Below are 25,165 nucleotides of genomic sequence, written 5' to 3'. Positions count from 1 at the left end.
ATTTATCATGTTAATCTTTTTAAAAATTAATTAATTTTTTTGGGCTGTGTTGGGTCTTCGTTGCTGGGCGCGGGTTTTCTCTAGTTGCCGCAAGCGGGGGCTACTCTTTCGTCGCAGTGGGCAGGCTTCCCATTGCGGTGGCTTCTCTTGTTGTGGAGCACGGGTTCTAGACGTGCGGGCTTCAGTGGTTGTGGCACGCGGGCTCAGTAGTTGTGGCTCACGGGCTCTAGAGCGCAGGCTCAGTAGTTGTGGCGCACAGGCTTAGTTGCTCAGCGGCATGTAGGATCCCGGACCAGGGTTCGAACCCGTGTCCCCTGCATTGGCAGGCGGATTCTTAACCACTGCGCCACCAGGGAAGCGTGAATGCTATGTACTGTTATTTCTACTGGCCTAACAAGACTGCGCATTTTGTAGATGAGGAAACTGAGTCACAACAAATAATTGCTGAACTCCTTGGGGTCACAGGCGTTGAAGTGGCTTTGAGCCACCCACTCGGACCACCCTTGGCTGCAGCCTCAGGCCCCAGATCCCCCCCACTCCATCGGAGCCAGCCCTTGGCCCCTTCCTGCCCAGTGCCACAGGAGTCTTGAAGAACGGCGCAAACGCCCGGCCGCTGCTTGGGAGAGATGCTCGGGGAAGAGTAAGCAGGACAGCATACAGTTGAACCAACACGGGTCTGCAGACAAGTTCCCGACTAGGACGCGCTCGTGCGCACGCGCGGGCACGCTCATGGGCGGGACCTCGACCTCAGGTCCCGCCCAGCCGCCCTACGTTTCCTCTTCCGAGGAGGGGCGGGGCCGCGGCGCCCGCGGAAAACGCGGGCCAGAGGTGCTCGGCTGGCTACCGCGGCGGGAATGGCAGGCTTGGGGAGTCTGGTCCTGCGGCCTTGGATTCGAGAGCTGGTTCTAGGGTCAGAGGCACTCTCAAGCCCGCGGGCGGGGCAGCTGCTCAAGGTGAGTCCCCACCCGCTTCTCAGGGCCTGGAGACCAGTGCTGGGCCCCGGGCGGTGGGTTTGACGCAGGTCGTCGCCGTCAGGTACTGCAGGAGGCCGAGGCCCCGGGCCCGTCCCGCGCTCCTGACACGTCTGAAGGGGCCACGCTACTTGTGTCCGACGGGACCCACAGTATCCGATCCTTGGTGACGCGGGAGGCTCTGAACGCCTCGGACTGGTGAGAGAGGCTCCGCGGAGCCTGGGAAGATTGGAATCCGGTGGGAGAGCACGAGCCTTGAGCCCGAAGTGGGCGGATTTCAGGCGGGCGGGTCCCAGGCGGGCGGGGCAGTGTTCAGGCAAGCGCGTTAGTGAGGATCGCGCTCGCTGCAGGGAGGAGAAGGAGTTCGGCTTTCGAGGGGCAGAAGGCCGGCTGCTGCTACTGCAGAACTGCGGGGTCCGCGTCCAAGTCGCCGAGGGAGGCGCGGTGAGTGGTGAGGCTGGCTTGGGTGGGTTACTGGGCCCGACTTCCTGACAACTCCTGAGACCCGGTCCCTGAACTCACTCCTCCAGCCCGCGGAGTTCTACCTCCAGGTGGACCGCTTCAGCCTGCTGCCCACGGAGCAGCCCCGGGAACGGGTGACTGGTTGGTAAGTGGTGCCTCCACCCTCCAGCTGTACTCCCCACCCAAGCCTGGCTGGCGTTGGCGTAGGCCTTGGGCTCCTAGTTATATTGACTGCCTACTACTTTTCTTTCCCAGCAACCAGGACCCGGATGTGCGGAAAAAGCTCTATGACTGCTTGGAGTGAGTTTGGTGTTGGGCTCTTGGGTCAGGTGTGGTTCGGTCAGGGAATGGCAAATCTGTGTTATCAGATAGGCTTCAGGATTTTTCCTCAGGCTTGTCCTCTCTGTTTCTCTAGGGAGCACCTTTCAGAGTCCACCTCCCCCAGTGCAGGTACTTATAGGGGTTGGCCAGTTGCCCTAACTCCCTGTAGAGTGATCTCTCCAGCCATCACCCCCCTGCTTCCTTAATAAGCCCTTCTCCCCCCAACTCCCGTTCCTCTTCTTTGAGCTTCAGCCCATCCCCCGGTCCTCTGTCCCTAGGCCTTTCACTGTCCCAACTTCTGGATGAGGTAGAGGAGGACCAGGAGCATCGGGGGGCGCTAGTGAGCCTGGCTGAGAGCTGTCTGATGCTGGCAGGCCCTTGCACAGCAACCCCCCTCACCCGCTGGGCGACCTCACGCTGCAGAGCCACGGTCAGTCTGGGGCTTCTCTTGGGACATGTCGGAGTGGGGAGTTGGGCAAGGGCCAAACTGAATGTTCTCATCCTACAGGGAGAAGCTGTGTACTCTGTCCCCAGCCTATGGCTGCACATCTCTGAGAATGACCAGCAAATCCTGAGCTCTCTGGGCCCAGGTCAGAGGGCACAGGGTAAGGAGGACTGGAGAGGTCAAGAGGGGAGTGCCCAGTGCCCAGTGCCCTCCGTGCTGATAAGCCTCCCCTGACCGCCAGGCCCTGAGCTACCCCCACCACACCCGGCTCTACAGGACCTATCGCTGACTCTCATCTCCTCTCCTCCTTCCTCACCCAGTTCCTCAGGTAAGCTGGTGTTCAGGCCCCATGTTCTTGGTGCTGTCTATCATTTAGATGCCTGGGCTACACAGGATGCTGTGAAAGGGTGCACAGCTGGGTGGGGGGGTGAACACAGTTCCTGCAGGCCTATGTTCACAGGTCATTCAGCTAGTCTGAGCTGAGAGGTCTGTGCCCATGGTGAGTCCGCTTCCTCCTCAGGAACCCCTGCCCTACCCAGCCACATGCTGTCAGAGGAAAGTGGTGCCAGTATCAGCCTTCTGCCTGCCTTGCCCTTGGCTGCTCCAGACCCAGCGCAGAAGGGCAGCTCCCAGCCCCTGTCAGCCATCTGCTCAGCCCATGGCCCCCTGCCCCCCAGTTCCCCACACCCCAGCCATGTACCCAACTCCCCACCCCTGAGCTGCACCCCAAGTCTGTCACCCCTTGGCCATGTCCCCAGTCTACACCAGGCCCATGTAACCATGACCCAGAGACCTAGTCTGGAGTTCAAGGAGCTAGGGTTACCCCCCAAGACCGGGCAGCACTCTCCAAGGACAAGAACCACCAAGGGAGCCCTGGAGTCCAGCCCTGTCTGGGTGAGCATAGCACCCCTTACAACTGGAGGGTAGAATGGGGCTGGGCTGGGGGTAGCCTTGGATGAGGTTAGGGGCCTTTTTGGTCCCTCTCCAGACACCATACCCCCCCCTTCAGGACCCCCGAAAGAGGCATCGTGACGGTTCTGCCTTCCAATATGAGTACGAGCCACCCTGCCCCTCCCTGTGTGCCCAGGTCCAAGCTGCCAGGTGAGTGCCTGGGGGTGCCCCCAGTCTCTTGGTTACCTGTCCCAGTCTCCATTGGCCTACAACCATGGTTCTCTTCCCAGGCTCCCTCCCCAGCTTGTGGCCTGGGCCTTGCACTTTCTGATGGAGCCACAGCCGGAGGCTGAACTAACCCAGGTGTGAGGGGTCATGTGAGCACGTGGGAGGATGCGTGCACAGGTCCGTGCCTGGGGGTGGATAAACAAACAGGGCTCCACGCCAGCTTCCTTTAAGTTTTTTAATAAAATAATCTCATGCGGCAGGAAAGGAGAAGGTCAGGGGTTGGGGCCGCTGCCTCTTTGGTCTGTGGCTGGGGATGATGGGCTCCGCTCAGGGCCCGAGGGCTCTGTAGACTGTGGGGGTAGAGGCTCGGCTCCGAGGCCAGATCCTGCACAGGGAGAGGGGAAGAGAGAAAGGGTCAGGACTGTTGACTGAGCAGTCCCGCCGCCCACCCAACTGGCTCCAGCCCCCTTTACCTATGCTTGGAGATGGAGGTGTCTCAAGCTTTGGCCTGCGCTTGAGGACAGGGGAGCGCTGCAGCCGCAGGGGCCGTTCTGAGGGATACAGAAAGACTTGGGGAGGGTTGCTAAGGGCTTGCTGCCTGTCCTCGACCCCCACACACACTTGCCTTCAGAGCCTCCCCCTTCCCCGGCATCCTCCCACCCCTGGCAGAGGTTGCTCTTGTGGAGGTAGAGCCAGGGCTAGTAGGAAGGGCTTCGCAGACCCTTGCTCCTGGCCTCTGGCTCCCTGATTTCTCAACCCCTCATGCCACTGGTGGCCCCCTCCGAGGACCAGAGCCTCGAAGGGAGCCCACCCTCCCCCATCTCCTCCTGCACTCAAGCACACATGGAGGTGTCTCCCCTCACCAACAGGGGCCTGGAGCTGGTCCTCATGCACAGACACTGCTCGTCGCCCCGCCAAGAGAGGCCTCGGCCTCAGCTGGCCATCTGGGGGAGGCCAGGGTATCAGGGTATGGTCCCAACAGCTGCCCCCGCTCCAGCCCTTGCCTCCCACCTTCAGGGTCCCCAGAGGAGCTGAGTTCCCAGCAGGGACTCCTCCAGGCCCTAGCCCAGTATTGGGTGGGGGCTAGGGTACCTGCTTACCTTCATTCCTGGAGCCTAAGCAGGAATCCTCTGGGAGGCCCAGGCTGTCTGGGGAGGGGCTGGCTCTTCGGGGGCTTGGGCTGGGACAAGGGGAGGGGGGGCCTGGACCATCCTGTTGACCCCAACCACGGCCCCTGAGCTCTGCATTCAGCTGCTGCCCTAGTGTCTTCCAGGTGGCAGACTCGGGCCCCTGGCCCCCTGGACCAGGTCTGCATGAAGGGTCTGCAGGGAGAAAGGTGTCAGCCGAGACCTGGGCCAGGCGTCGGAGGTGAACCTGACCAATGGTCTGATCCCCTCCAGCCTGTCCCTGCATGACCCCCAACATACACAGTGGCCCTCACTCACCAGCAGACACAGAGTGGGTGCGGGACTTGATCGAGATGGGAGGGGCCTCTGTGGAACTGTCCATAATGTCACCTGCAAAGGCGGGGCTGGGGGCTTAGGCTTAGTGAGGGGAAGAAAAACATGGCTATTCCCACTCTTCTGCCAGGGAGAGCAAACCCCCTGGGGACTATCTATCTATCTATCTCCTCCTCCCCAAAAATGTACTGCCATAGCCCAGGGTCCCACTTACCATCTGAGCCAGCCTTCTTGATCTCTCCATCTTTGCTCTGTAGGAAATAGGGAAGTCAAGCTTGATCCTGTCCCACCCTCATGCTAGCCTTGTCCTTTTATTCATTCTTGTTATAACTGCCACTAAATGCCCACCGTGGGCTGGGCAAGAACATGGCAAACCCAGTCCTGGTCCTCTTGGAGCTCAGTCTGTGATGGTGGACAGTTAACACACACAAGCATATGCAAGCACAGACACACACAGTAATTTCTTAATTCTGTGATTCACTTTCTATACCTTAATGTTTCTAAATTCAAGCTGAGTTTCACTTCATTTGTGTTTCTTATTTTCCTGAAGTTATTAAAGGGATAGTCCGTAGGGTGGTGGTTCTCATTAGGAACTGTGATCAGAGAGTGGCATCAGCAGGGTGGCCATGGAAGAGAGTCAAGGAAGGCCCACAGGGAAATACAGGGATGGATGAAGAGGGACCTGGTGTAGCCCATGGGTGGGGATGAGAGGCTGGAAGTGGGGCAGGGAGGAGTTCCAGACAGAGGAACCTGTGTAGAGGCTCTGAGATGAACCGGGGTTGAGAGCAGTGAGGTGAAAGCAGTGACCAGGGCTGAGACCCCACTGGGCCTTGAGGCAGGATTAGGAGTCAGGGCAATGTCTTGAGAGGAAGCCCCTGGAGGATTTGCTATTTCAAATGCAGATGGCAAAGCCAGATTTCTGTTAGATCTGCAGAGAAAGGACCATCCGCTTCAAGGAGGAGGTATCAGTGGCCTGGGTCAGGGTAGAAGCCAAGAGAGAAGAAAGGTTGACTCTGATGACTTTTGTGGGGAGGGAAAGAATCGACAAACCTGGCTGTGTGTCATGAGTCTCCTCCTGGTCACATAAATCACCCACATAAAACGAGCTACGTGTCACCTGCCTCCTGACTTCCCACGTGTGTCCCTTCCCAGCTCACTTGCTTCCTCTTGCCTTCGGCACTCCCGCTGCCTCTGCTCACGCCGATCCTCTGCAGCATCACTTGTACTCGCTGTTCGAAGGTTGGGGCCAGCTCTGTGTCTCCCCGCTCCAGGGGCTGCTGCTGGGAACAGAGATACCCGAGTGGGGAGAGAGCCCACGGCCCTCACTGTTCCTGCAGAGCCTTCGCTCCCTGTCACCAGGCCTTACCTTGTCAGGTCTGGCACCCAGTGTTGTCTCCTCCTCCTCAGCAGGTAGCAGTATCATGGAGTAGGCCTTGCTTTCCCGAGTGTATCGAGGCCGACTCCTGCGGGTGGGGTCGGGGCTGCTGGTGCCCCCCTCAGCCCCACCAGCCTCCTCACCACGGCCAGGACGGGCTGGTGGCCGAAGCAAGTCCCCAAGTGTGGTTTTTCGAGAGCGGGGAGCTGCCCCAGGGCTGGTCTCTAGATCAGGCCGTGACCCACGTGTTGAACGAGGCTTCTTGAAGGCAAAGAGAGTGCCCAGCTTCTTTCGAAGTGTACGGGGGACAGGGGTGGTACCCCCCTCGGCTGCCGGGTCCTCCTCGGGGGTCCAGCTGTGGGGACAGCCAGCAGTAAGTGGGAAGGCCCATGGAGCATTCTACCCTCTCCCACCCCTTGCAATTGCCCCTTACTCACAGGCGATCCTGATGGATCAGCCTTTTGGAGAAGAATTCCTCCACGCCCTCGTCCACACGGGCACTGAGCCCATTCCCTTCCTGCGGCAGGGCCGGGGGCACCTGAGGAACACCACAGGGTTAAGGCTCTGGGCTGAGTGCAACTGTGACTGCTCTCCACCTTCCTTGTCCAACGGCAGGCTCTGGGCAACTCCAGGACTTGGGAGCTGCAGTGACCCTATAGGGCTGCTGACACAAGCTCTCCCACTGCCCAGATGGTGGGCAGAGATGCTGGTTTCACGTACCCCCCTCGCCTGTAGTTGGCCCTGGACATACCCAGTTCACGCCCATGCTTGTCCCACAGAGAATCCTAAACACCCTGAACCACCTGGTCACCAGCGGGCTAGAGCCCACGCACCCGCTGGGTCACACGTTCCCACTTGCCACCCCCTCTGCTCCAAACAGTTCCCTGCAGTACCTTCCACCCCACCCCACCCAGCCTGCTGCCGGCTCAGCGGCGCCTGCTGCTGCGTCAGACCCTCTGGGGGGCCTCAAGCCGGCTCCTCCCCGCCTCTGGCCCCGTGCCCACTGCCCGCGCCAGTACCCAGCCCACACGTACACCCGCACTGGACGTGCAGTAAACGCAGGACTGTCCCCACAGCCAGGGGCCCAGCATCTTTCATTAACCCCGGGGGGAGGGAGGATAAGACAGACACCCCCTCTCGCACATCTACCGATGCAGCGGCCAACCTGAGGCAGAGTCCTACACCCAAGCGCTCCCTCAACGAAATCCACACACTCTCCACACACTCGTGACCCCGCATGAGCATGGGGTGGGGGCGTTGGCCAGGAAGAAGCCAGAACTCGGCAGTATGACCAGGTGGTCTTGGGCACCCACCTCCCTGCAGGCCATCACCCGTAAGGTGCGAACGGGCCACTCGCGACCCCCAATTCCACGAGCTCTGGAGTGGGGGTAGGGCGCTCACCTGGGGGCCCCCCGGCGGCGGGCGGTGGTGGTGCTGGCGCCGTGGCCGCGGCCGGGCCCGGGTCGGATGGCGCAGGGGCTGCCCGGCGGGTGGCAGGTCCATGCGAGGCAACGGGCCGGCCGGGGGCCCAGGGGCGGCGGGGCTCGGAGAGCCACGAGCGGATGGCCCCGCCTGCGGCTCTGCATCTTCCCCCGGAGCCGCCAGCTCGGGCTCCGGCTCTGGTTCCTCAGCAGCACCTGACGGGAGAGCACCAGAAGAGCACCGAGCGCCAAGCCCAGGGAGGTGGCAGCGGCGGCGCTAGGGCGGCGGGGGACCCGCCCAGGGCGCGGGGAGGGGCCCAGCTACGCTGCCCGCCCCCCCACCCGCCCCTCCCCCGCCGCCGCTGTCCGTGGTGCTGAGCGCGGCCCCGAGCGGCGCGCGGCGCCGCCAAGCATGCGCATCCTGGCGGTAGGGAAGGGGTGGGGGGGGGGCGGGGAGGTAACGAGGTGAGAGGAGACTGTGTCGGGGCCCTGGTCTGCTCAGGTCCCACCCTGTGCTAACTGACCACAGCAGACCCCAACTTTGCACGTTGCACGGGGGTCCTGGCCCAGCCCACTCAAGGGTCAGGGAGTTCCCGGGACAGGGGTGAATGTATGTGTCTAGGTGTCCAGGTCTAATGGAACTTCACCCCAACCTGAGTAGCTCTCTTCCCCCGGGCCCTGACTTACTGTGAGTGGAGGGGACCAGGTGAAGACAGCGGTTGGATTCAGGCCACTTCTGTGGAGGACTGTCATCCTGGTGGGGAAGACACAAACTCAGCCTGGGGTGGCGGGGAGCTGCCTCCCCTCCTTCCACACTCCAGAACAAGATGGGAAGATCTAGGGTTCTAGGCCCAGAGTTCTAGGACCACCTACCTTCTGCTCCTCTTCATTCTCCTTTTCCTTCTCCTCAGGGAAGAAAAGACCTTCCAATTCCCCAGGCCCAGGGGGGCTGGGCTCGCCTCCATCTAGTGCCCGTATGACAGGGGGCATTGCCTCTGTTGCCTGTTGAGCCAGACTCTCCACCTGCAATGCCAGGCACCCCAAAGATGGACAGGCAGGGCCTCAGCCATAGTCATATCAGTGCAAAGGGAACCCTGAAATACCCCTGGGCTATCTAACCCCAGAAGACATTACAGAACCCCTGCAAGGCAGTGGCTGTGTGTGTGTGTGTGTGTGTGTGTGTGTGTGTGTGTGTGTGTGTGTGTGTGTGTGTGTGTGTGTGTGTGTGTGTGTGTGTGTGTGTGTGTGTGTGTGTGTGTGTGTGTGTGTGTGTGTGTGTGTGTGTGTGTGTGTGTGTGTGTGTGTGTGTGTGTGTGTGTGTGTGTGTGTGTGTGTAAGCACACAGTTCCTGCTCACCAGCCGATCCCGGGCTGCACTCAGACCCGCCACAGCCTGAGCCACAATGCTCTCTGCCAAGGTCCCTGTGACTGACAGGCGCATGTCCCTGACGGCAACAGAGGGCAAGGGTTAGTGTGCTGTCTCTACCCAGCCCAGCCCAGCCCTATCCACCCTACCTGAGCCTCGTGAAGGCATCTTGCAGCAGGTACTCTGGGAGCAGCTCTGGGAGACCCCTTGAGCCTCCCAGGACCCCCTCTAGCTGCTCCCTCCACCTGGGTCCCTGCAGCATCTGTGGGCAGAGGCTCCTTGTGGTGTCCAGTGTGGTCTGAGTGAAGTCCTGGGCAAAGGTCAGAGCACGGTGAGGGTGTGGCTGGGGCCCAGACCAATTGGCTTGAGGCTCCAACCCTCACAGAACATTGACTCAGGGGATATCACAGGCAAGCCTATGGATGGGGGTCAAGCCTGAATATGGAGGTGGGGCTGGGGCAAGGGCACTATCTCACCTGAATGTCCCGGCGGCAGACCTCGCCCACCTGTCCCAGGAGGCCCTCCAGCTTCTGCCGCAGCTGCCATTGGTGGCTTGGGGAGCTCCCAGCCTCATGTAGAATGGGGAGAATCTGGAGGCCAAGGAGAAAAGGAGTTGCAAATTGACACCTAAGAGGGGAAGGGTCCTCGTAGTGGGAGGGGGTGCTCACACTGAGAGAGAAGTTGGCATTTTGGATGGCCTCCTCGGCCTGGTGCACAGCAGCTTCACCCTGGGGCCCAGCCCCACAGCCCAGCAACTCCACGTGCTCCTGCACCGACTGACACAGTTCATTCACTTCCTGGAGGGCAAGAGGAATCAGTCTCAGCCTGGTCCCCTCCCCATCCCCTGACTGCCTCCTTCCCAAGGTCTCCAACAGGGTGAGTGAGGTCCTGAAACCGAGACTATCAGGACAGCCACTTAGGGACCCTATCTGTTCAAGGAGGGAGAGCAATGTCTCCTTTAGTTCATTGTAGGGACTTTATATATACTTCCTAAGTGTCCAGAATAGGAAGGAAAAGAGCTGTTAGTCATGTCGGTGTTTTAGAAGCTCAGTCTGTTCATCATCCAGCTAGAGGACAGATTGAGGGATGAAGAGAAATGGGAGTGAGGAGCCATGGAGGAAGGACCAGGGGAAGAAAAGGATAGTTGGGGTGGGAGTAAAGAGTGGTGTGTTTGAGAGAGTCGGTCAAGAGGCAGAACCAAGGAGGTCTGTGGGGGCTTCGGTGTGGCCAAGAGAGACATGGACTGAAGCTCTGTCCACAGCACTTGGTGGGTGTGGGCACCAGCGAGATTGGGCTCCAGGGTAGAGAGAAGAGAGAGATGTGGGAGATGATGAGATCACCTGAAGACATAGAATGTGAAGCCCCTGCAGGATGTCTGGGTCATGATGCCTGGGCTCTGGAGCTTGGGAGAGAAGTGGGAATTGGGAATGGACGGATGGGGAACATCTCACCAAGACAAGGTACTGGAGGGAGATGAAGCCAGAAAAAGGGTCACTGGGTTTGGCCACAACAAAGGTCAGTGGAGAGGGAAGGGAAGCCCCGTGAATGGGAAGTCACAGGTGGGGCTACAGTTGGGGGTGGAGAGAAATGACTGAAGATTTTTAAATACCTCCTGTCTTTAACAGGGGAGCCTATTTAAATGCTTTAAGGGAATTCCCTGCAGTCCAGTGGTTAGGACTCCACACTTCCACTGCAGCAGGCCCGGGGTCAATCCCTGGTCTGGGAACTAAGATCCCACAAGCTGTGCAGAGCAGCCAGAAAATAAAAAAAATAAAAATAAAAATAAAAATAAAAGGTTTGTAGGAAATACACACCGTAAAGTATTTGCATAGGTGACAGGGCATATTGCTAGCAACATACTCTTAAATAGCTCAGGACAAAAAAAGTTCTGTGTGCTAGTCTTGTAATTTTTCTGTAAGTTTAAAATTAGTTCAAAATTAAAAGAAAGGAAAAAAATGCTTTAAAAAAGCAACTAAGAATGTTATTTGGGGGAACTATTTCAAGAGCCTTTGGCTCCTCTGCAGATCAAGGAAAGGGACTTGTCTGGGACAGTAGGATTCAGGCACCATGGCCCCAGGAAAGTCAGAGCCTCAGACTTACGGAGGCTCTCAGCTGCCACAGCTCTCCCCATCCCCTACCTTCGGTGTGCTCAGCGTCGAGAGAGAGGGGATTCTGACCTGTTCGGAGGGGTCTGGCCCCAGACCTAGTGGCTTCGAGCGGGAGGTGCAGTCAGTAGAAGCATGGTCTGCGCGGTTGTTCCGCAGGAGACAGGCTTGGATCTGGGCACAAGAGATACTGAGAAGTGGTGGGGGGTGGGGCCAAGGCACAGAGGAGGGCGGGGAACAGAGGGAACCCCCACCTGGTACACGGCACGTGCTGTCAGTTCAGGGCGGCTGCGCTGCGCCTGGGCCACATCGTTCAGTGGCAGAGGCATGGCCTTCAGGCTGCGGTTCTGCTCCAGGGCCTGTGCCACGTCCAGCAGGCCCACAGCAGACGTGTGGTTCCGGTCCCAGACCACAGACCTGGGCCGGGCCAGGGTTCAGTCGGGGGCGGAGCTCTGCAAGGCCCCACCCAACCCCGCTTGCCTTTCCATTCGTCTGGAGCACCCCTGCGCTCCACTTGCTCCGCTTCGTTCAGCTCTGCCCCTTAGCCCAGTAAGCCCCTCCATACACGCCCTCCTCCCCCATTGGTCCCACCCCTCTGACCCCGCCCACCGGAGCCTCGTGTTGACCCGAAGCGCCTTGGCCAGCATCTTGGCGCCGGTGTCCCCCATGGCGTTGCCGCTGATATCCAGGGCTGTCAGGTTAGGATTGGCGCCCAGGGCCCGGAGCAGGACGCTGGCGCCCAGTTTCAGTCGCGACTCAGCCACGGACAGGGACTGCAGGGGCTGGGGTTAAGAGAAAGCCATTTGTGGTTGGAGTCAGGGGTCAGCAAGCAAGGCAGGTCAGGGAGCAGGAGTAGGAGGGGTCACAGGGGTCCATTGCCTGAGGATCCCGCATGGTTCCGCGAACTCACACAGTCGTCATCCTGCATGAGCTGAACAATCCGGTGCAGGACGTCGTCCAGGGTCTCCCTGTGGGCAGGGGCAGCGGTTGGCGGGAGACTCGGGTGGTGGGATGCTGTTGGGAGGCCCAGGAGTGAGATGGGGGCTCACTTGCACCGGACGTTGAAGTTCCTTCCAAGCGCCACGTGTCGCAGGGACCGACTCCTCCCGATGGCCAGCACCAGAGTCACCATGTCTGAGCCGAAGCCTGGGGGTGGCTCAGGTCAGGCACAAGGCGAGGCTGCGGGAGTGGGAGGGGTGGGAATTTGGTGGATGGTGGGAGGATGGGTTTCTGGGCGGCCTCACCATTATCCGCCAGATCCAGGGAGCTCACTGCGCCAGCGTCGCACACTAAGTCTTGAATCACCTGAGCGCCGGCGGAGCGCAGCTGAAGGTGGAAGGTGGAACGCGCTCAGGCCAACAGGCCACAGGTGGGGAGGATCAGGCCAGCAACGGCCCAGCGCTTCCGCCTCGCAGCCCCAGCCCCACAGCCGGCGTGTGGGTCCACTGCCCGCTCTCATCTCCGGGCCGGGCGCTCACCTCACAAGCGCTGAGGTCCAGGTGCAGGTCGTCCATGTGCGTGTTGAGCGCAAGGCCTTCCAAAAGCGCCCTGGGAGGGAATGTCACAGGGGGTGGCGGGAGCTGGGAACAGGGGCCCTAGAGCGCGAATAGCAAGAAGGAAGGGCCAGGATGCCAGGAGGGTCATGGGTGCGATACGAGCGGGGTGAGGTGCTGGAGGCCAGGCCTGGGTGGTGGCCGCACAGACGGGGGCCTGGCCGTGGGCAGGGACACTGACCTGAGCGCGTCCGGCGGCAGCTTGCAGCCCGCCAGGCACAGGTGCCGAAGCGTCGCGGCGCGGCTGAGGAAGAGCTGCAGCGCGTCAGGCGCAGCCCTGGACTTCCTGGGGCGGGGGAGCGGGAGCAGTGGGCTTCCTGGCGCGGGGAGGCGGCTCCCGGCAGAGTCCCACCCCCGCCCCGCCCCGCCCCCCTTACGTGCGGGAGAACACGTTCCTCGAAGCGTCGAGGTGGGTGAGGCTGGCGCAGCAGCCGCGGGACAGCGAGGCGAAGAGCTGCGGGAGGAGCGTGTGGGCTACACTGGCCGGGGGACTGAGCCCCTTCCCGCCCTGCCCTCCAGTCGACCCTTGGGCCTTAGGCCCGGCCAGCCCGACAAATCATCCCCCCCACTGACCACCCCCTCACAGTGTCCAGGGCGGTGTCAGTGCCTGCGAGATTCAGGAACGTCAGAACATTAGGACGGCTCAGGAAACTATAGAGGCCCTGGTGGGAGGATGGAGATGGGAGGGAGTGAGTCAGGGATCACCCCACCAAAAGCTTCCTGACACTCCACTGCCGGCGGCGCCCCCAATCACCGCCCTAAGGATGGCCACTCACCCCATTGTCCTCCGAGGCCCCCAGTGCCCCGGGATTCCCGGAAAGGTCCAAGTGGGTTAGGGCAGAGTCAAAGGCTGCATTGGAAGCCAGCGCCCGGCCCAGAGCCCTCATTCCTGGTGGTGGAGGAGGGGGCTCACAATCAGGCTGCCCCACCTCCCAGCTCCACCTCCCCCAGCCATCCTCAGCCCGCCTACCTCGCGGCGTCAACCCAGTCTGCGCGAGGGTGAGTCTCCTTAGGGCTCCAGGATGATGCTCTAGGTGTCTGCTGAGTGCAGCCACGCCTGGGGGACGGGGGCAGCCATGTGGGTCTCACCTCCTCCAGCGCCAGCCCCCGGGGGTTCCCCAGGCTCAGCCGTACCTCGGTCATCCAGCACGTTCCCCGCCAGGCTGAGCTCCCGCAACCCGGAACTCGTGTGCCCTGCCAGGGCCTGGGCCAGTCGCCGGACAAAGTCTCTGGGGACCAGACCCCAGGTGTGAGGCTCTGACCCTGGATTCCCAACTCCTCCCCAGGCCACTAGTCTCTCCATCCCAAGCCCCCAGACTCCCCTCCCCAATCCCTACCCTGTCCCCCCTACCCCCTCAGGCCACAGGTCTCCAGCACCAGCTCCTCCAGGTGGGATGACTGACTCATCATGTGCAGAATCTGTTCCAAGACCTCAAGGCTCTGAGAACCAGAAGGTGGGGGGCGCTCAGTGGGCTGCACCCTGGCCCCCCGGCCATGCCGCCCCCCCCCACCCCCCGCCACCACCCCTATGCTCTCACCAGCTTCATGTCCACGCAGGAGAGGCACCGGAACCACAGGTTGTAAGACAGGGCGGCCACACTCAAGGCCAGGTCCCTGGATGGAAGAAAGGGCAGGGGCAGAGCTCAGGGCCCTCCAGCCAGATCCTAGGCCTAGCATCCCCCCTCCATGGAGAGGCTAAGGCCCAGGAATGTGGGTCATGGGATCTTCCTCTCTTCACAGACCCTGCAGGCCACTCACCGACTTCCCAGATGGCTGAAGTCGCCTAGGCTGAAATGGCGGCAGCCCTGACGATGGTAGATGGTGTCCACATCCTGGGTGGGAAGAAAGTACCTCCAACTTACTTGGGACACAAGGCGTAGGGAGGGATTCAAAGCACACGGGGGATCAGATGTCTCCAGAGCCCCCAGAGAGGGCCCTACTCTCACCCACTGAATCTCCTCTCGGAAAGGGAAGCCATTGTAGTCACACAGAGCTTCATATGTCTCCGAAAAGCCACCTGTGTTGGTGCCAGGTGTGTGATGGGGCAGGGGTGGGGGAAAGAGAGAGACAAAAGGTCAGAGATGGAGGAAGATCAGCCCGAAGCTGGGTAGTGGCTGTGCCTTGAGTGGCTCTGTTCAGTTTGTGAGACCTCCAAATCCAGGGGTCAGGATGCAGGAGGGGGTAGGCTGGAAGCCCTGTGCGGCCCCACCTTGGCCCTTACCACAGGGGCTGCTGGGCGAGGTGGCCTCTGAAGGGCTGCTTCTCTCCAGCCGAGCCAGCATGGAGGGGGGCGTGGGCCTCCGGAATAGCTTCCTGAGGAGGGACATGGAGAAGGGGGCAAGGGACTTCTAGGCCCTGGGAGTGAGGTCACCCACTGTGCCATCCAGAGCACCCCTCGCTGCCCTCCTTCACCCCCAACCCCCTCAGTTGCTGGGCCTCACCCAAGGGTTGAGCAAGGGAAGACCTTCCTGATGGCAGCAGCGATGTGCTGGGCCAGCTGTTCCAGGGCAGCCACACCAGGAAATTCCAGGACCAGTTCAGGCAGGGACTCCAGCTCAAAGATGACCTAGGGTGGGTGGGTGGGGCAGGGGCTGGGCTCCAAGTGTGGGGCAGGTTGGGGGGAGGGGAAGACCAGACTGCAGGCCCTGGTGGGGCACTAGGGGTCTCACCTGAGGGGGTGTCTCCTGCAGCGCCATGGCCTGGACCTCCAGGTAGCTGAACGTGCAGTCCACCTGCAGAGCGCCTGGGTCAGCCTGGACCAAGGCCCAAGCCCCACCCTCTTGGGAGCCCAGTCCTTTGTGCAGTCTGGATCTCAGAGCTGGACCTGACTACACTCCAGTCCTGCCTGCTGCCGGGAGCCCAGTGCTGTTGGAAGGGCAGAGCCCGCAAGGACACCACCACAGATGCAGCCCTCATCAAGGAAGTTGCTCGAGGGCAAGGGGTGGCAGCTGGGCCCTGGGACTCACCCTCAGGGGAAGGCAGGTGTGGAGCAGGTAGGCTCTCCATCGGAGCAGTGCCTGAGGGGAGAGAGTGTCTGACACCCTGGGCAGGGCAAGAGCCTCTTTCTGGCCCCAGTGGCCCTCCCAGCCTCTGCCCCCGCCATACCAGGACATGACCTTGCTCAGCACCCTCCCGCTCTGGCAGCCAGGTTCTCAGCAGCAGCTCTGCCTCCTTGGGCCACAGGAACCTGGTGATCTCGCCTGTGGAAGGGCAGCCTGCTGGGCAACTGGTCCTCCCATGGAGGTCAATTCATGCTCACGATCTGTACCGGGCTAGGGGGCCTGGACTCATCTGTGGGCCAGCGAGGAAGGAGTGGAGTGGATTTGGGCCGCCAAGCCCTCCCGAGGAGCAGAGGGAACCGCTTGCCCGGTGCCACGAGGTGCTGGGTGGGCCTCTGCTTTCTGGGGCTGCTCTGCTTCCTCCCAGCCAAGAAGGCGACAAGGGCCAGCGCTTACCTCGCAGCTCGCAGGATATGCCGTCGGGGGTCTGGGCCATGCGGCCGGCCCGGCGGCCGGGTGGCCCAAGGAGCTCCGAAGAGAAACGGTAGCGGCGGGCGAGCACAGGAAGCCTGGGGCCTCGGCGCGCGCTGTAGCCACCTGCTCCTCCTGCAGCGGAAGGTAAGCGCCGCTTCCTGCCAGGCCGCCCCCGGCCCCGCTCCTCCCTGCCCGGCCTCCGCGGGCTGGGAGAAGTCGCGCGGGTACGACGGTGTAGGAGGGGGGCAGATCCCAGCTGCCCGCCCGCGCCGTCGCTCAGGAGCTAGTCCGTTAGGGCAGACCTGGGGAGGGAAGGGAGAGGTGTGGCCGGGAGGGTCTCGCGTATCGCGTGCCTCTTTCGGTGCCTACCCCACTACTTCCACCCCGCGCCATATCCCCGCCGCGAGCACCAGGGGGCACTGCCCGCTCGGGGATCTCTGCGGCCCGCCTCGGTCCGCCCCCTCCAAAGCCCAGCGGGGAAGGTGGACAGCACGCAGGACGCAAGGGGCGTCTGTTCAGAAAGGAGCATCGGATCTCTCCTAAACCTGGAGAACCCTATCTGTTGCTTCTAACCTGGAGTCCCTCACCCCATCGGAGAGTCACAAACTGTTGACAGGGTGGAAAAAACACCAGATGGGCCCCCACGCCCTTCTCTGTGGCAGAGGTTCCTTAGCTTTCATCAAGCTCAAGCTGGGTCAGGGCCAGAAGATGGGGGTGTACCATCAGGGGGCAGCCAGCCCCAAGGGCTGCAGGGAGGGGTGGAGTGACTCATGAGCAAAGGCAATGTATGTGGGGGGGTCCTCTCATGTCTGCATTCTCCCTGAGCTGGAGAGAGTTTGGGGAGGGGGGAACCACTAGGAGAGAGGCCTAGGAGGCCATCAGGTCATGGGATGCATGATACCCTATAAAAGATCAGGGACCTAGGGACTTCCCTGGTGGTGCAGTGGTTAAGACTCTGTGCTCCCAATGCAGCGGGCCCGGGTGCGACCCCTGGTCAGGGAACTAGATCCCACGTGCATGCCTCAACCAAGGAGCCCACCTGCTGCAACTAAGACCCGGTGCAACCAAATAAATAAATAAAATAAATATTAAAAAAAAAAAAAAAGACCAGGGACCTAGATTCTGGAGGGTTCACAGGAGGGGATTCAATTTTTTTCTTCCATTAGTCTAATTAAACTCTATGAGATAAGGAACAGCCCTCTGCCCTGCCCACAGCTCAGCCAGGCAGAGGTGAAACAACCTGAGAGGAGGTGAGAGACACTGGGCAGAGTCTCTTGGTTTCTTTCCCATCTCCAGCTACCCCTCCTCACCTTGAGGCCTGGAGACAGTGGGAGCATTTTCCAGTCATCTGACTACCACCAACCCCCACAAAATCTCATCTCCCTTTGCTGAGGTCCACCATAGATTAGGACAAAGTAGAAACTGAATAGTAACAACTTGGAGGAAGCCCCCTTCCCTAAAGCAGCAGGCCCAGGTGTGATAGCCCAGGGCTGACAGGGCAGGACTCAGCCGGAGAGGGTGCTGAGTTCCTGCCAACAGAGGCGAGAGAATGTCCTGCTCTGCTGCCTCCCAACTTGAGAGAGAGTTCAGGTTAAGACTCTCACAAGAGACCACACAGAACCCACCAACTGCTTCTAGGGTGCGAGCTCAGCAGCTCTCACACACAGTATGGCCAAGTGGCCAAGAATGAAGGTTCTGAAGGCACACTGCCTGAATTCAAGTCCTGACTCCACCTCTTACTGGCTATTTGACACTGAATAAGTCACTTAATCTTTCTGGGCATCCAGTTCCTGTTTTGTAAGCTGGAGCTATTAACTTACCTTGAAGTGTAAGGATTAAATGTTTAGAGAGGTGCTCACAACAGTGCCTGGAACTCAGGGAACACTCATATTTGCCAAGTCTTACCACGGCAACCTTAAGACTCCAGAACAGAAGGATAGAAAACCCCCCTCACTGGGATTTTTGTTTCGAATGACAAGAATGAGAAATACAAGAGGGAATAAGTGCCAAAGGGTTCGAGTTGCTCCCAGGTGGAGGGCGTCTTGAGACCAACAGCTGCACTGGTGGCATCAGCCCCTGTCTAGCGAGTGCTGTGAGGACAAGCAGGGGGCTGCGGAGGAGGAAACCAGGATCAGCCTGGAGATTAGGACGGGGCGCCAGGCTAGCCACACGTCTCCGTAACTGCTGGCCGTCAGGATGGCGGCGACAAAACAAGCGTAACTGCTATCAGAGACCAAGTGAACACGTGGGACTCGGCTCCCACAAGTGAGTGACTCATGAGAGGGAGAGAGGCCTTCAACTTGTTCAAGACTGTCTCTGTGTTCTAGACAGCATGACACTCCGTGGGCGCTCAGGAAATGCTAAAAGCTCATAATGAGGAATAAGCCCCGCCTGCTCCATTAGCACAGGGTGACAGGCCAGGCTGCAGCTCCCAGGACTGCCATGACGCTCCCGTCAAAAGTTCTCCCGTGTGGAGTAAGAGTGTGAAGGTTTCACATTTAATGGAGTCACACAGGATGTATCATGGGGCTATGCCAATGGAGGAATCTCCTTCCGGCCTTAGCTGCATCACAATGTCACTTTTCTTGCCCCCTCCCCAACCAAAACCAACCTAAACCAACCTACTTGTAAACAATTTGAATATATACAATTAGAACAGAAAAGTTATGCTGAAGATAAACTGCTTGCTGTTCTATGAAGAGATTTTCTGTTATACTTAAAAATTGTTTTGGGGGGTGGGGGTGGGGCGGCTGTGTGGCTTGCAGGATCCTAGTTCCCCGACCAGGGATTGAACCCGGGCCCCCTGCAGTGGAAGCGCAGAGTCCCAACCACTGGACCACCAGGGAATACCCTATACTTAAAAATTTTTAAAAAGCTATGTGGCCACTGAAACAACTCTGGTAGGGGGTGCTCTGGTTCCTGGTGGCAGTGGGGGTTAGCCCATGCCTGGGATAGAGACCAAATGCCCTGACAGCCTCGGGCCACTAACATTCAGTCCAAGTTGCTGATTGCCTGGTTCACAGTCCCAAGGCCCCTGACGATACCGATTTTTCTGGGAGACCCGACTGCATGGACACCACAAACCAGCCGAAGCCTTCACACAGCTTGTCCACTGTTACTTACTGTTCACTGAAAACTGATAAGTTGGAATTCTGGTTAAAAAACCCTATAATTGGGGCTTCCCTGGTGGCGCAGTGGTTGAGAGTCTGCCTGCAAATGCAGGGGACACGGGTTCGGGCCCTGGTCTGGGAGGATCCCACATGCCGCGGAGCAACTAGGCCCATGAGCCACAATTGCTGAGCCTGCGCGTCTGGAGCCTGTGCTCCGCAACGAGAGGCCGCGATAGTGAGAGGCCCACGCACCGCGATGAAGAGTGGCCCCCGCTTGCCGCAACTAGAGAGAAAGCCCTCGCACAGAAACAAGGACCCAACGCAGCCATAAATAAATAAATAAATAAAATTTTAAAAAAGAAAAAACCCTATAATTATCTCGAGATAATAAAAGCTATTCATGACAAACCCACAGCCAATATAATACTCAATGGTGAAAAGCTGAAAGCTTTCCCACTAAAATCTGGAAGAAGACAAGGATGCCCACTCTCACCTCTTCTATTCAACACAGAATTGGAAGTCCTAGCCATAGCAAACAAGAAAAAGAAATAAAAGGTATCCAAATTGGGGGACTTCCCTGGTGGTGCAGTGGTTAAAAGAAGCCGCCTGCCCATGCAGGGGACACGGGTTCGAGCCCTGGTCCGGGAAGATTCCACATGCCACGGAGCAGCTAAGCCCGCATGCCACAACTACTGAGCCCGTGTACCACAACTACTGAAGCCCACGCGCCTAACGAGAAGCCCACGCACTGCAACAAAGAGTAGCCCCCACTTCCCTCAACTAGAGAAAGCCCGTGTGCAGCAACGAAGACCCAACGCAGCCAAAAATAAATTTAAAAAAAAAGTATCCAAATTGGAAGGGAAGAGGTAAAACTGTCATTATATGCAGATGATATACTATATATAGAAACCCCTAAAGACTCCACACAAAAACTACCAGAACCGATAAATGAATTCAGCAAGGTAGCAAGATACAAGATTAACATACTGGTTACACTTCTTTACACCAACAAGGAAATATCACAAAGGGAATGTAAAAAAAAAAAAAAAACCTTTTAAAATCGCAATACGGGCTTCCCTGCTGGCGCAGTGGTTGAGAATCTCCCTGCCAATGCAGGGGACACGGGTTCGAGCCCTGGTCTGGGAAGATCCCACATGCTGCGGAGCAACTGGGCCCGTGAGCCACAACTGCTGAGCCTGCGTGTCTGGAGCCTGTGCTCCGCAACAAGAGAGGCCGTGACAGTGAGAGACACGCGCACTGCGATGAAGAGTGGCCCCTGCTCGCCGCAACTGGAGAAAGCCCCTGCACAGAAACGAAGACCCAACACAGCCAAAAAATAAAAATAAATTTAAAAAAAAAATCGCAATCCAAAAAATAAAATACTTAGGAATAAATCTCACCAAGGAGGTGAAAGACTTACAGGCTGAGAACTATAAAACATTAATAAAGGAAACTGAAGATGATTCAAAGAAATGGAAAGATACCCCATGCTCTTGGATTGGAAGAATTAATAATGTTAAAATGGCCATACTACCCAAAGCAATCTACAGTTTTAATGAGACCCCTATCAAGTTACCCATGGTATTTTTCACAGAACTAGAACAAATAATCCTAAAATTCATGTGGAACCATAAAAGACCCAGAATTGCCAAAGCGATCCTGAAGAAAAAGAACAAAGCAGGAGGCATAACCCTCCAAGACTTCAGACAACACTACAAAGCTATAGTAATCAAAATTGGCATAAAAACAGACATACGGATCAATGGAACAGAGTAGACAGCCCAGAAATAAACCCAAACCTTCAGTCAATTAATCTTTGACAAAGGAGGCAAGAATATATAATGGGAAAAAGACAGTCTCTTCAGCAAGTGGTGCTGGGAAAGTTGGACAGCTGCATGTAAATCAATGAAGTCAGAACACACTCTCTCGCCATACACAAAAATAAACTCAAATGGCTTAAAGACTTAAACATAAGACATGACACCATAAAACTCCTAGAAGGGAACACAGGCAAAACATTCTCTGACACAAATCGTACCAATGTTCTTAGGTCAGTCTCCCAAGGCAATAGAAATAAAAACAAAAATAAACAAATGGGACTTAATCAAACTTACAAGCTTTGGCATAGCAAAGGAAACCATAAAAAACCCGAAAAGACAACCTATGGAATGGGAGAAAATACCTGCAAATGATGTGAATGACAAGGGCTTAATTTCCAAAATATACGAACAGTTCATACAACAAAGAAAAACAAACAACCGAATCTAAAAATGGGCAGAAGACCTAAATAGACATTTCTCCAAAGAAGAAACACAGATGACCATATGCACATGAAAAGATGATCAACATCACTAATTATTAGAGATATGCAAACCAAAACTACAATGAGGTACCACCTCACACCAGTCAGAATGGCCATCATTATAAAGTCTACAAATAACATGCTGGAGAGGGTGTGGAGAAAAGGGAACCCTCCTACACTGTTGATGGGAATGTAAGTTGGTGCAGCCACTATGGAAAACAGTATGGAGGTTCCTCAGAAAACTAAACCATAATTCAAAAAGATACATGCACCCCTATGTTCATACAGCACTATCTGCAACAGCCGAGACACGGAAACCACCTAAATGTCCATCGACAGATGAACGGATAAAGAAGATGTGGTACGTATATACAGTGGAATACTACTCAGCCATAAAAAAGAACGATATAATGCCATTTGCAGCAACATGGATGCAACTAGAGATTATCATACTAAGTAGGTCAGAAAGACAAATATCATATGATATCACTTATATGTGGAATCTAAAATATGACACGAATGCACTTATCTGTGAAACAGAAACAGAATCACGGACATAGAGAACAGACTGGTGGTGGTGGTTGCCAAGTGGGAGGGGGGATGGGGGACGGATGGAGTGGGAGGTTGAGGTTAGCTGATGTAAGCTTTTATGTATAGAATGGATAAACAACAAGGTCCTACTGTATAACAGAGAACTATATTTAATATCCTATGACAGGGGTCTTCCCTGGCAGTGCAGTGGATAAGACTCTGTGCTCCCAATGCAGGGGGCCCAGGTTTGATCCCTGGTCTGGGAACTAGATCCCACATGCATGCTGCAACAGAGAGTTCGCATGCCACAACTAAGGAGCCCGCCTGCCACAACTATAGACCTGGTGCAACCAAATAAATAAATAAAAATTAAAATAAAAAATCCGATGACAAACCATAATGGAAAGTAGTATTTAAAAAAAAAGAACGTATATATAACTTAATCAACATCACTGTACAGCAGTAATTAACCCACTGTAAATACTTCAATAAAAAAAAATTTTTTAAAAACCAAAAAACCTATAATTAGTGGCCAAAGCTTTCACCGAAAAGGGGCTTGCCAAAGGAATCTACCCAGAAATGGCCAACAGCAGCAAGAAGGTATTTCACTAATGCATAAACTTCCTGACACACTCCCTTTCCATCCTGCTTCCTAGGTGCTAACAAGCAGCTGTGCTATCTAGGACTCTCAGCCTGGTGGTGGCACATCTGTCTCCCTTTCAAATGAACCTCTCTAGGGCAGACTGGGCCCAGCTTCTCTCTGTTCCCCTGCACTTGGCAGAGCTCGATGTATTTTGATCCCAGCTCTCCTTGAGCTGAGATCTCGAGGCCAAAGATTTCCATCAGCCCCTTCTCCTCAAAGCTCTGTGGCCCACCTGCTCTACCACAGGCAACCGGCTCTTCAGTTGGATCATGGGGCTGGCAGCTGTATACACTCACCTCTCTACTCACATACCACTTTTGGGGCACTGAAACTTGCAGCAGGATGCACTCAATATTCCATCACCTGCCAAGATCATCTCTCATTTGCTAGAGAGGAAGCGGTCATCCTGGAAACATAGCTTGCGTCTGAAAGGCGAGGAGGCCTGCACTGCCTGAGGCTACGCACACAGACTCCTCTGGGCCCCTCGTTAGGCAGGAATCACACAAGTCGGAGCGTTTGGAGCACTTGTTAATCCGTTATGATTTATTAGCTGTACAGCAGTAGATCCTCCTCCCCAGCTTTCAACCCCATTACATATTTTATTACAGGTCTCATGTTGGCGTCCTAAAATAATGAAAAATATCACACAGTACAGCTAAGTACAAAATGCATCAACCTAGAGTCTGATAGCTAACTGATGGCTCTCTTAAAAGCAATACACAGAAGAAAAAAGTGTTTGAAATCAGCAAGACTGAGGCTCTCTAAAAAACACATTTTAAACGTGTGACAGTTCATGTGCAAGAATCACTTTTTAGTTGGTTTTGCTTCACATTATTATTTTTTGAAGATCCGAAGTTTAAATTACTGACCTAGTGAAATTTTCTGGCCCAGCTTTTAAGAGCTGCTGTGACCCACTCATAATCACCCTTCTGCTTTAACAGAGGATTTATAAAACACAAAACTCAGCTACAAACAAAGAAAATGTAGATGGGAAATCATAACAAAGTTAATTGTACAAGGTTCAAATGCTGGCTCCATGGGCTGGAAAATCATGATCTTCCATGTGGGTGTCCGTCACTAGCGGGCAGCAGTCTGGGTGCCATTCTGCTACATGACTGTGATCCAATTCCTTGTCAACATTTACATACTACAGTCTGTGGAAACTTAATTTGCAAGTAATTAAAATGCTGGGTTTTCTTACACTGCACTTCTTTTCAACCTCTTAATTAATGGAAAAGATTAAAATGTAAAAAAAGTTATTTACAAGCTTGACCATACCAGAAACTTTGCCAAGAAAGAGGCAAAGTCTTCAGGACAGAAACCAATCGTAGCATGCCATACTACTGGTGTGCAGCTGACTCCAAGCAAAGAGAGTCAGGGCAAAGCAAAAGCAAAAACCAGTTTAAAAGTCTAAGTCCTTCCCAAGTCTGCATTTACAATTAAAAACTCTCCTGGGAAGAAGACCATAGAACTCTGGGAAACCCAGTGGTGGTTTCTGGAGTGGTTTACCATAGCAAGAGAGAGGGTTCAATGTCTCTGTTTCCATCTAAGAAAACCAGTTAGGCGTCAACACTGTCCTCAGCACTTCACAGTAAACCCTCAGGGACTCAGAACATTCCATGATTTGCTAACATCAAACAGCAAGTTCTAGTTAAATCACATTTTTCTAACATCATCCTTGAAGTTTTAGTTCTCAGTATGTTTGGTAAAATGATGCTTTTCCCAAAGCCAAAAGAAGAAAGAAGGGAGAAAAATTAAGATGCGGGCCGTTTAAACACAGCCCAGAGCAGTCCTGGCAACGAGCGAGGCCCCGCCATCACCGGTCCATCATGCTGAGGATCATCTCGGGCGTGAGGTCTCCGTTGGGGGCGTCTGTGGCGGCTGGCTGGGGCTCCTCTTCCTCCCCCTCCGCGGGCTCTGCATCTGGCTCTTTTTTGACTTCAACTATAATGTTCTCAATTGCACCTGTATTCTGGTCTTCGACCTGAATAATGGCTGTTGCTGGCAAAGAAGAGCGTGAACAAAACAAATGCTCCATTAAAGCCCCCAAGGATTGCAAGGGTCTTTTCAGACTCGACACTAAATGAATGTCAGCAACACAGGAAAGCCTTAGATTCGATACAAAGAAAGTCAATCAAAAAGACCTAATAACCTGAAGTGCGGCCATACACAAAGCCCCACTACTCTAGATACTATCAAACAACAAAATGTTGACACTCCTCTTCATATGCCTCCCAAATTACATATTAAAAAACTTAGTTTTCCTTTATGTCATAAATTTGGGCTTCATAATAGTGTGTGTGAGACAGGCAAAAAATGCAGATGGTGCGGGACTAGGAATACTTCACAGAGTGTGGGATGTAGGTCCGTTTTAGAGATGACCCACCTATAGCAAAGAACCTGACATTTTTGAGTCTGAAGTTCTCCCAACACCCAGGGCCCTCCCGCCAGTTCACTCACTCACATGTGTGTAGGCAAAATAGTTCCCGGGATCTTTAGAGTCAACCAC

At 56.0% G+C, this 25,165-nt stretch overlaps 3 protein-coding genes across 17 annotated transcripts in view; 1 reads left to right on the top strand and 2 right to left on the bottom strand.

Moving 5' to 3' along the window:
• The first annotated feature begins 773 nt into the window (after positions 1 to 773).
• ACD (ACD shelterin complex subunit and telomerase recruitment factor) lies at positions 774 to 4,386 on the top strand. Of its 4 annotated transcripts, XM_036834716.1 has the most exons (13): positions 775 to 953; positions 1,036 to 1,169; positions 1,322 to 1,415; positions 1,502 to 1,578; positions 1,689 to 1,733; positions 1,849 to 1,883; positions 2,033 to 2,184; positions 2,263 to 2,359; positions 2,441 to 2,527; positions 2,720 to 3,093; positions 3,209 to 3,300; positions 3,381 to 3,495; positions 4,188 to 4,386. In XM_036834716.1, exons 1-12 carry the CDS (start codon positions 855 to 857, stop codon positions 3,457 to 3,459), a joined length of 1,365 nt encoding a protein of 454 aa, XP_036690611.1. In that variant the 5' UTR covers positions 775 to 854; the 3' UTR covers positions 3,460 to 3,495; positions 4,188 to 4,386. The 4 variants fall into 4 exon arrangements, with proteins under 4 accessions (XP_036690612.1, XP_036690611.1, XP_036690610.1 ...); XM_036834717.1 differs by lacking the exon at positions 4,188 to 4,386 and having other exon boundaries at positions 774 to 953; positions 2,263 to 2,344; XM_036834715.1 differs by lacking the exon at positions 4,188 to 4,386 and having other exon boundaries at positions 3,381 to 3,533.
• On the bottom strand, positions 3,571 to 16,105 carry CARMIL2 (capping protein regulator and myosin 1 linker 2). Of its 8 annotated transcripts, XM_036834714.1 has the most exons (38): positions 16,053 to 16,105; positions 15,703 to 15,797; positions 15,564 to 15,614; positions 15,267 to 15,329; positions 15,039 to 15,163; positions 14,819 to 14,910; positions 14,544 to 14,614; positions 14,356 to 14,429; positions 14,136 to 14,211; positions 13,949 to 14,037; positions 13,732 to 13,826; positions 13,568 to 13,654; positions 13,374 to 13,486; positions 13,182 to 13,259; positions 12,975 to 13,051; positions 12,779 to 12,883; positions 12,523 to 12,592; positions 12,289 to 12,370; positions 12,094 to 12,190; positions 11,955 to 12,012; positions 11,654 to 11,826; positions 11,299 to 11,461; positions 11,117 to 11,218; positions 9,608 to 9,736; positions 9,416 to 9,529; positions 9,089 to 9,249; positions 8,931 to 9,018; positions 8,448 to 8,597; positions 8,262 to 8,328; positions 7,555 to 7,790; positions 6,591 to 6,691; positions 6,145 to 6,508; positions 5,936 to 6,058; positions 4,993 to 5,029; positions 4,764 to 4,835; positions 4,419 to 4,640; positions 3,792 to 3,869; positions 3,571 to 3,703 (listed from the first exon to the last, which is right to left on the bottom strand). In XM_036834714.1, exons 1-38 carry the CDS (start codon positions 16,090 to 16,092, stop codon positions 3,591 to 3,593), a joined length of 4,131 nt encoding a protein of 1,376 aa, XP_036690609.1. In that variant the 5' UTR covers positions 16,093 to 16,105; the 3' UTR covers positions 3,571 to 3,590. The 8 variants fall into 8 exon arrangements, with proteins under 8 accessions (XP_036690609.1, XP_036690606.1, XP_036690607.1 ...); XM_036834711.1 differs by having other exon boundaries at positions 3,792 to 3,887; positions 13,374 to 13,654; XM_036834712.1 differs by having other exon boundaries at positions 13,374 to 13,654.
• Positions 16,106 to 23,166: 7,061 nt separating this feature from the next.
• Positions 23,167 to 25,165, bottom strand: part of CTCF (CCCTC-binding factor) — a 49,496-nt gene continuing 47,497 nt past the window's right edge. For 3 of the 5 annotated variants that reach the window (XM_036834973.1, XM_036834972.1, XM_036834974.1), the window contains one exon: positions 23,167 to 24,657. In XM_036834973.1, coding sequence (XP_036690868.1) covers positions 24,473 to 24,657 — 185 coding nt within the window. In that variant the 3' untranslated portion in view covers positions 23,167 to 24,472. The remainder of the gene's footprint in view (positions 24,658 to 25,165) is intronic. The other 2 variants (XM_036834975.1, XM_036834976.1) reach the window with 2 other exon arrangements.

This window comes from Balaenoptera musculus, chromosome 19 (assembly GCF_009873245.2).
Source record: "Balaenoptera musculus isolate JJ_BM4_2016_0621 chromosome 19, mBalMus1.pri.v3, whole genome shotgun sequence".
Classification (NCBI taxonomy): domain Eukaryota; kingdom Metazoa; phylum Chordata; class Mammalia; order Artiodactyla; family Balaenopteridae; genus Balaenoptera; species Balaenoptera musculus.
This window is presented reverse-complemented; position numbering and strand designations above follow the sequence as displayed.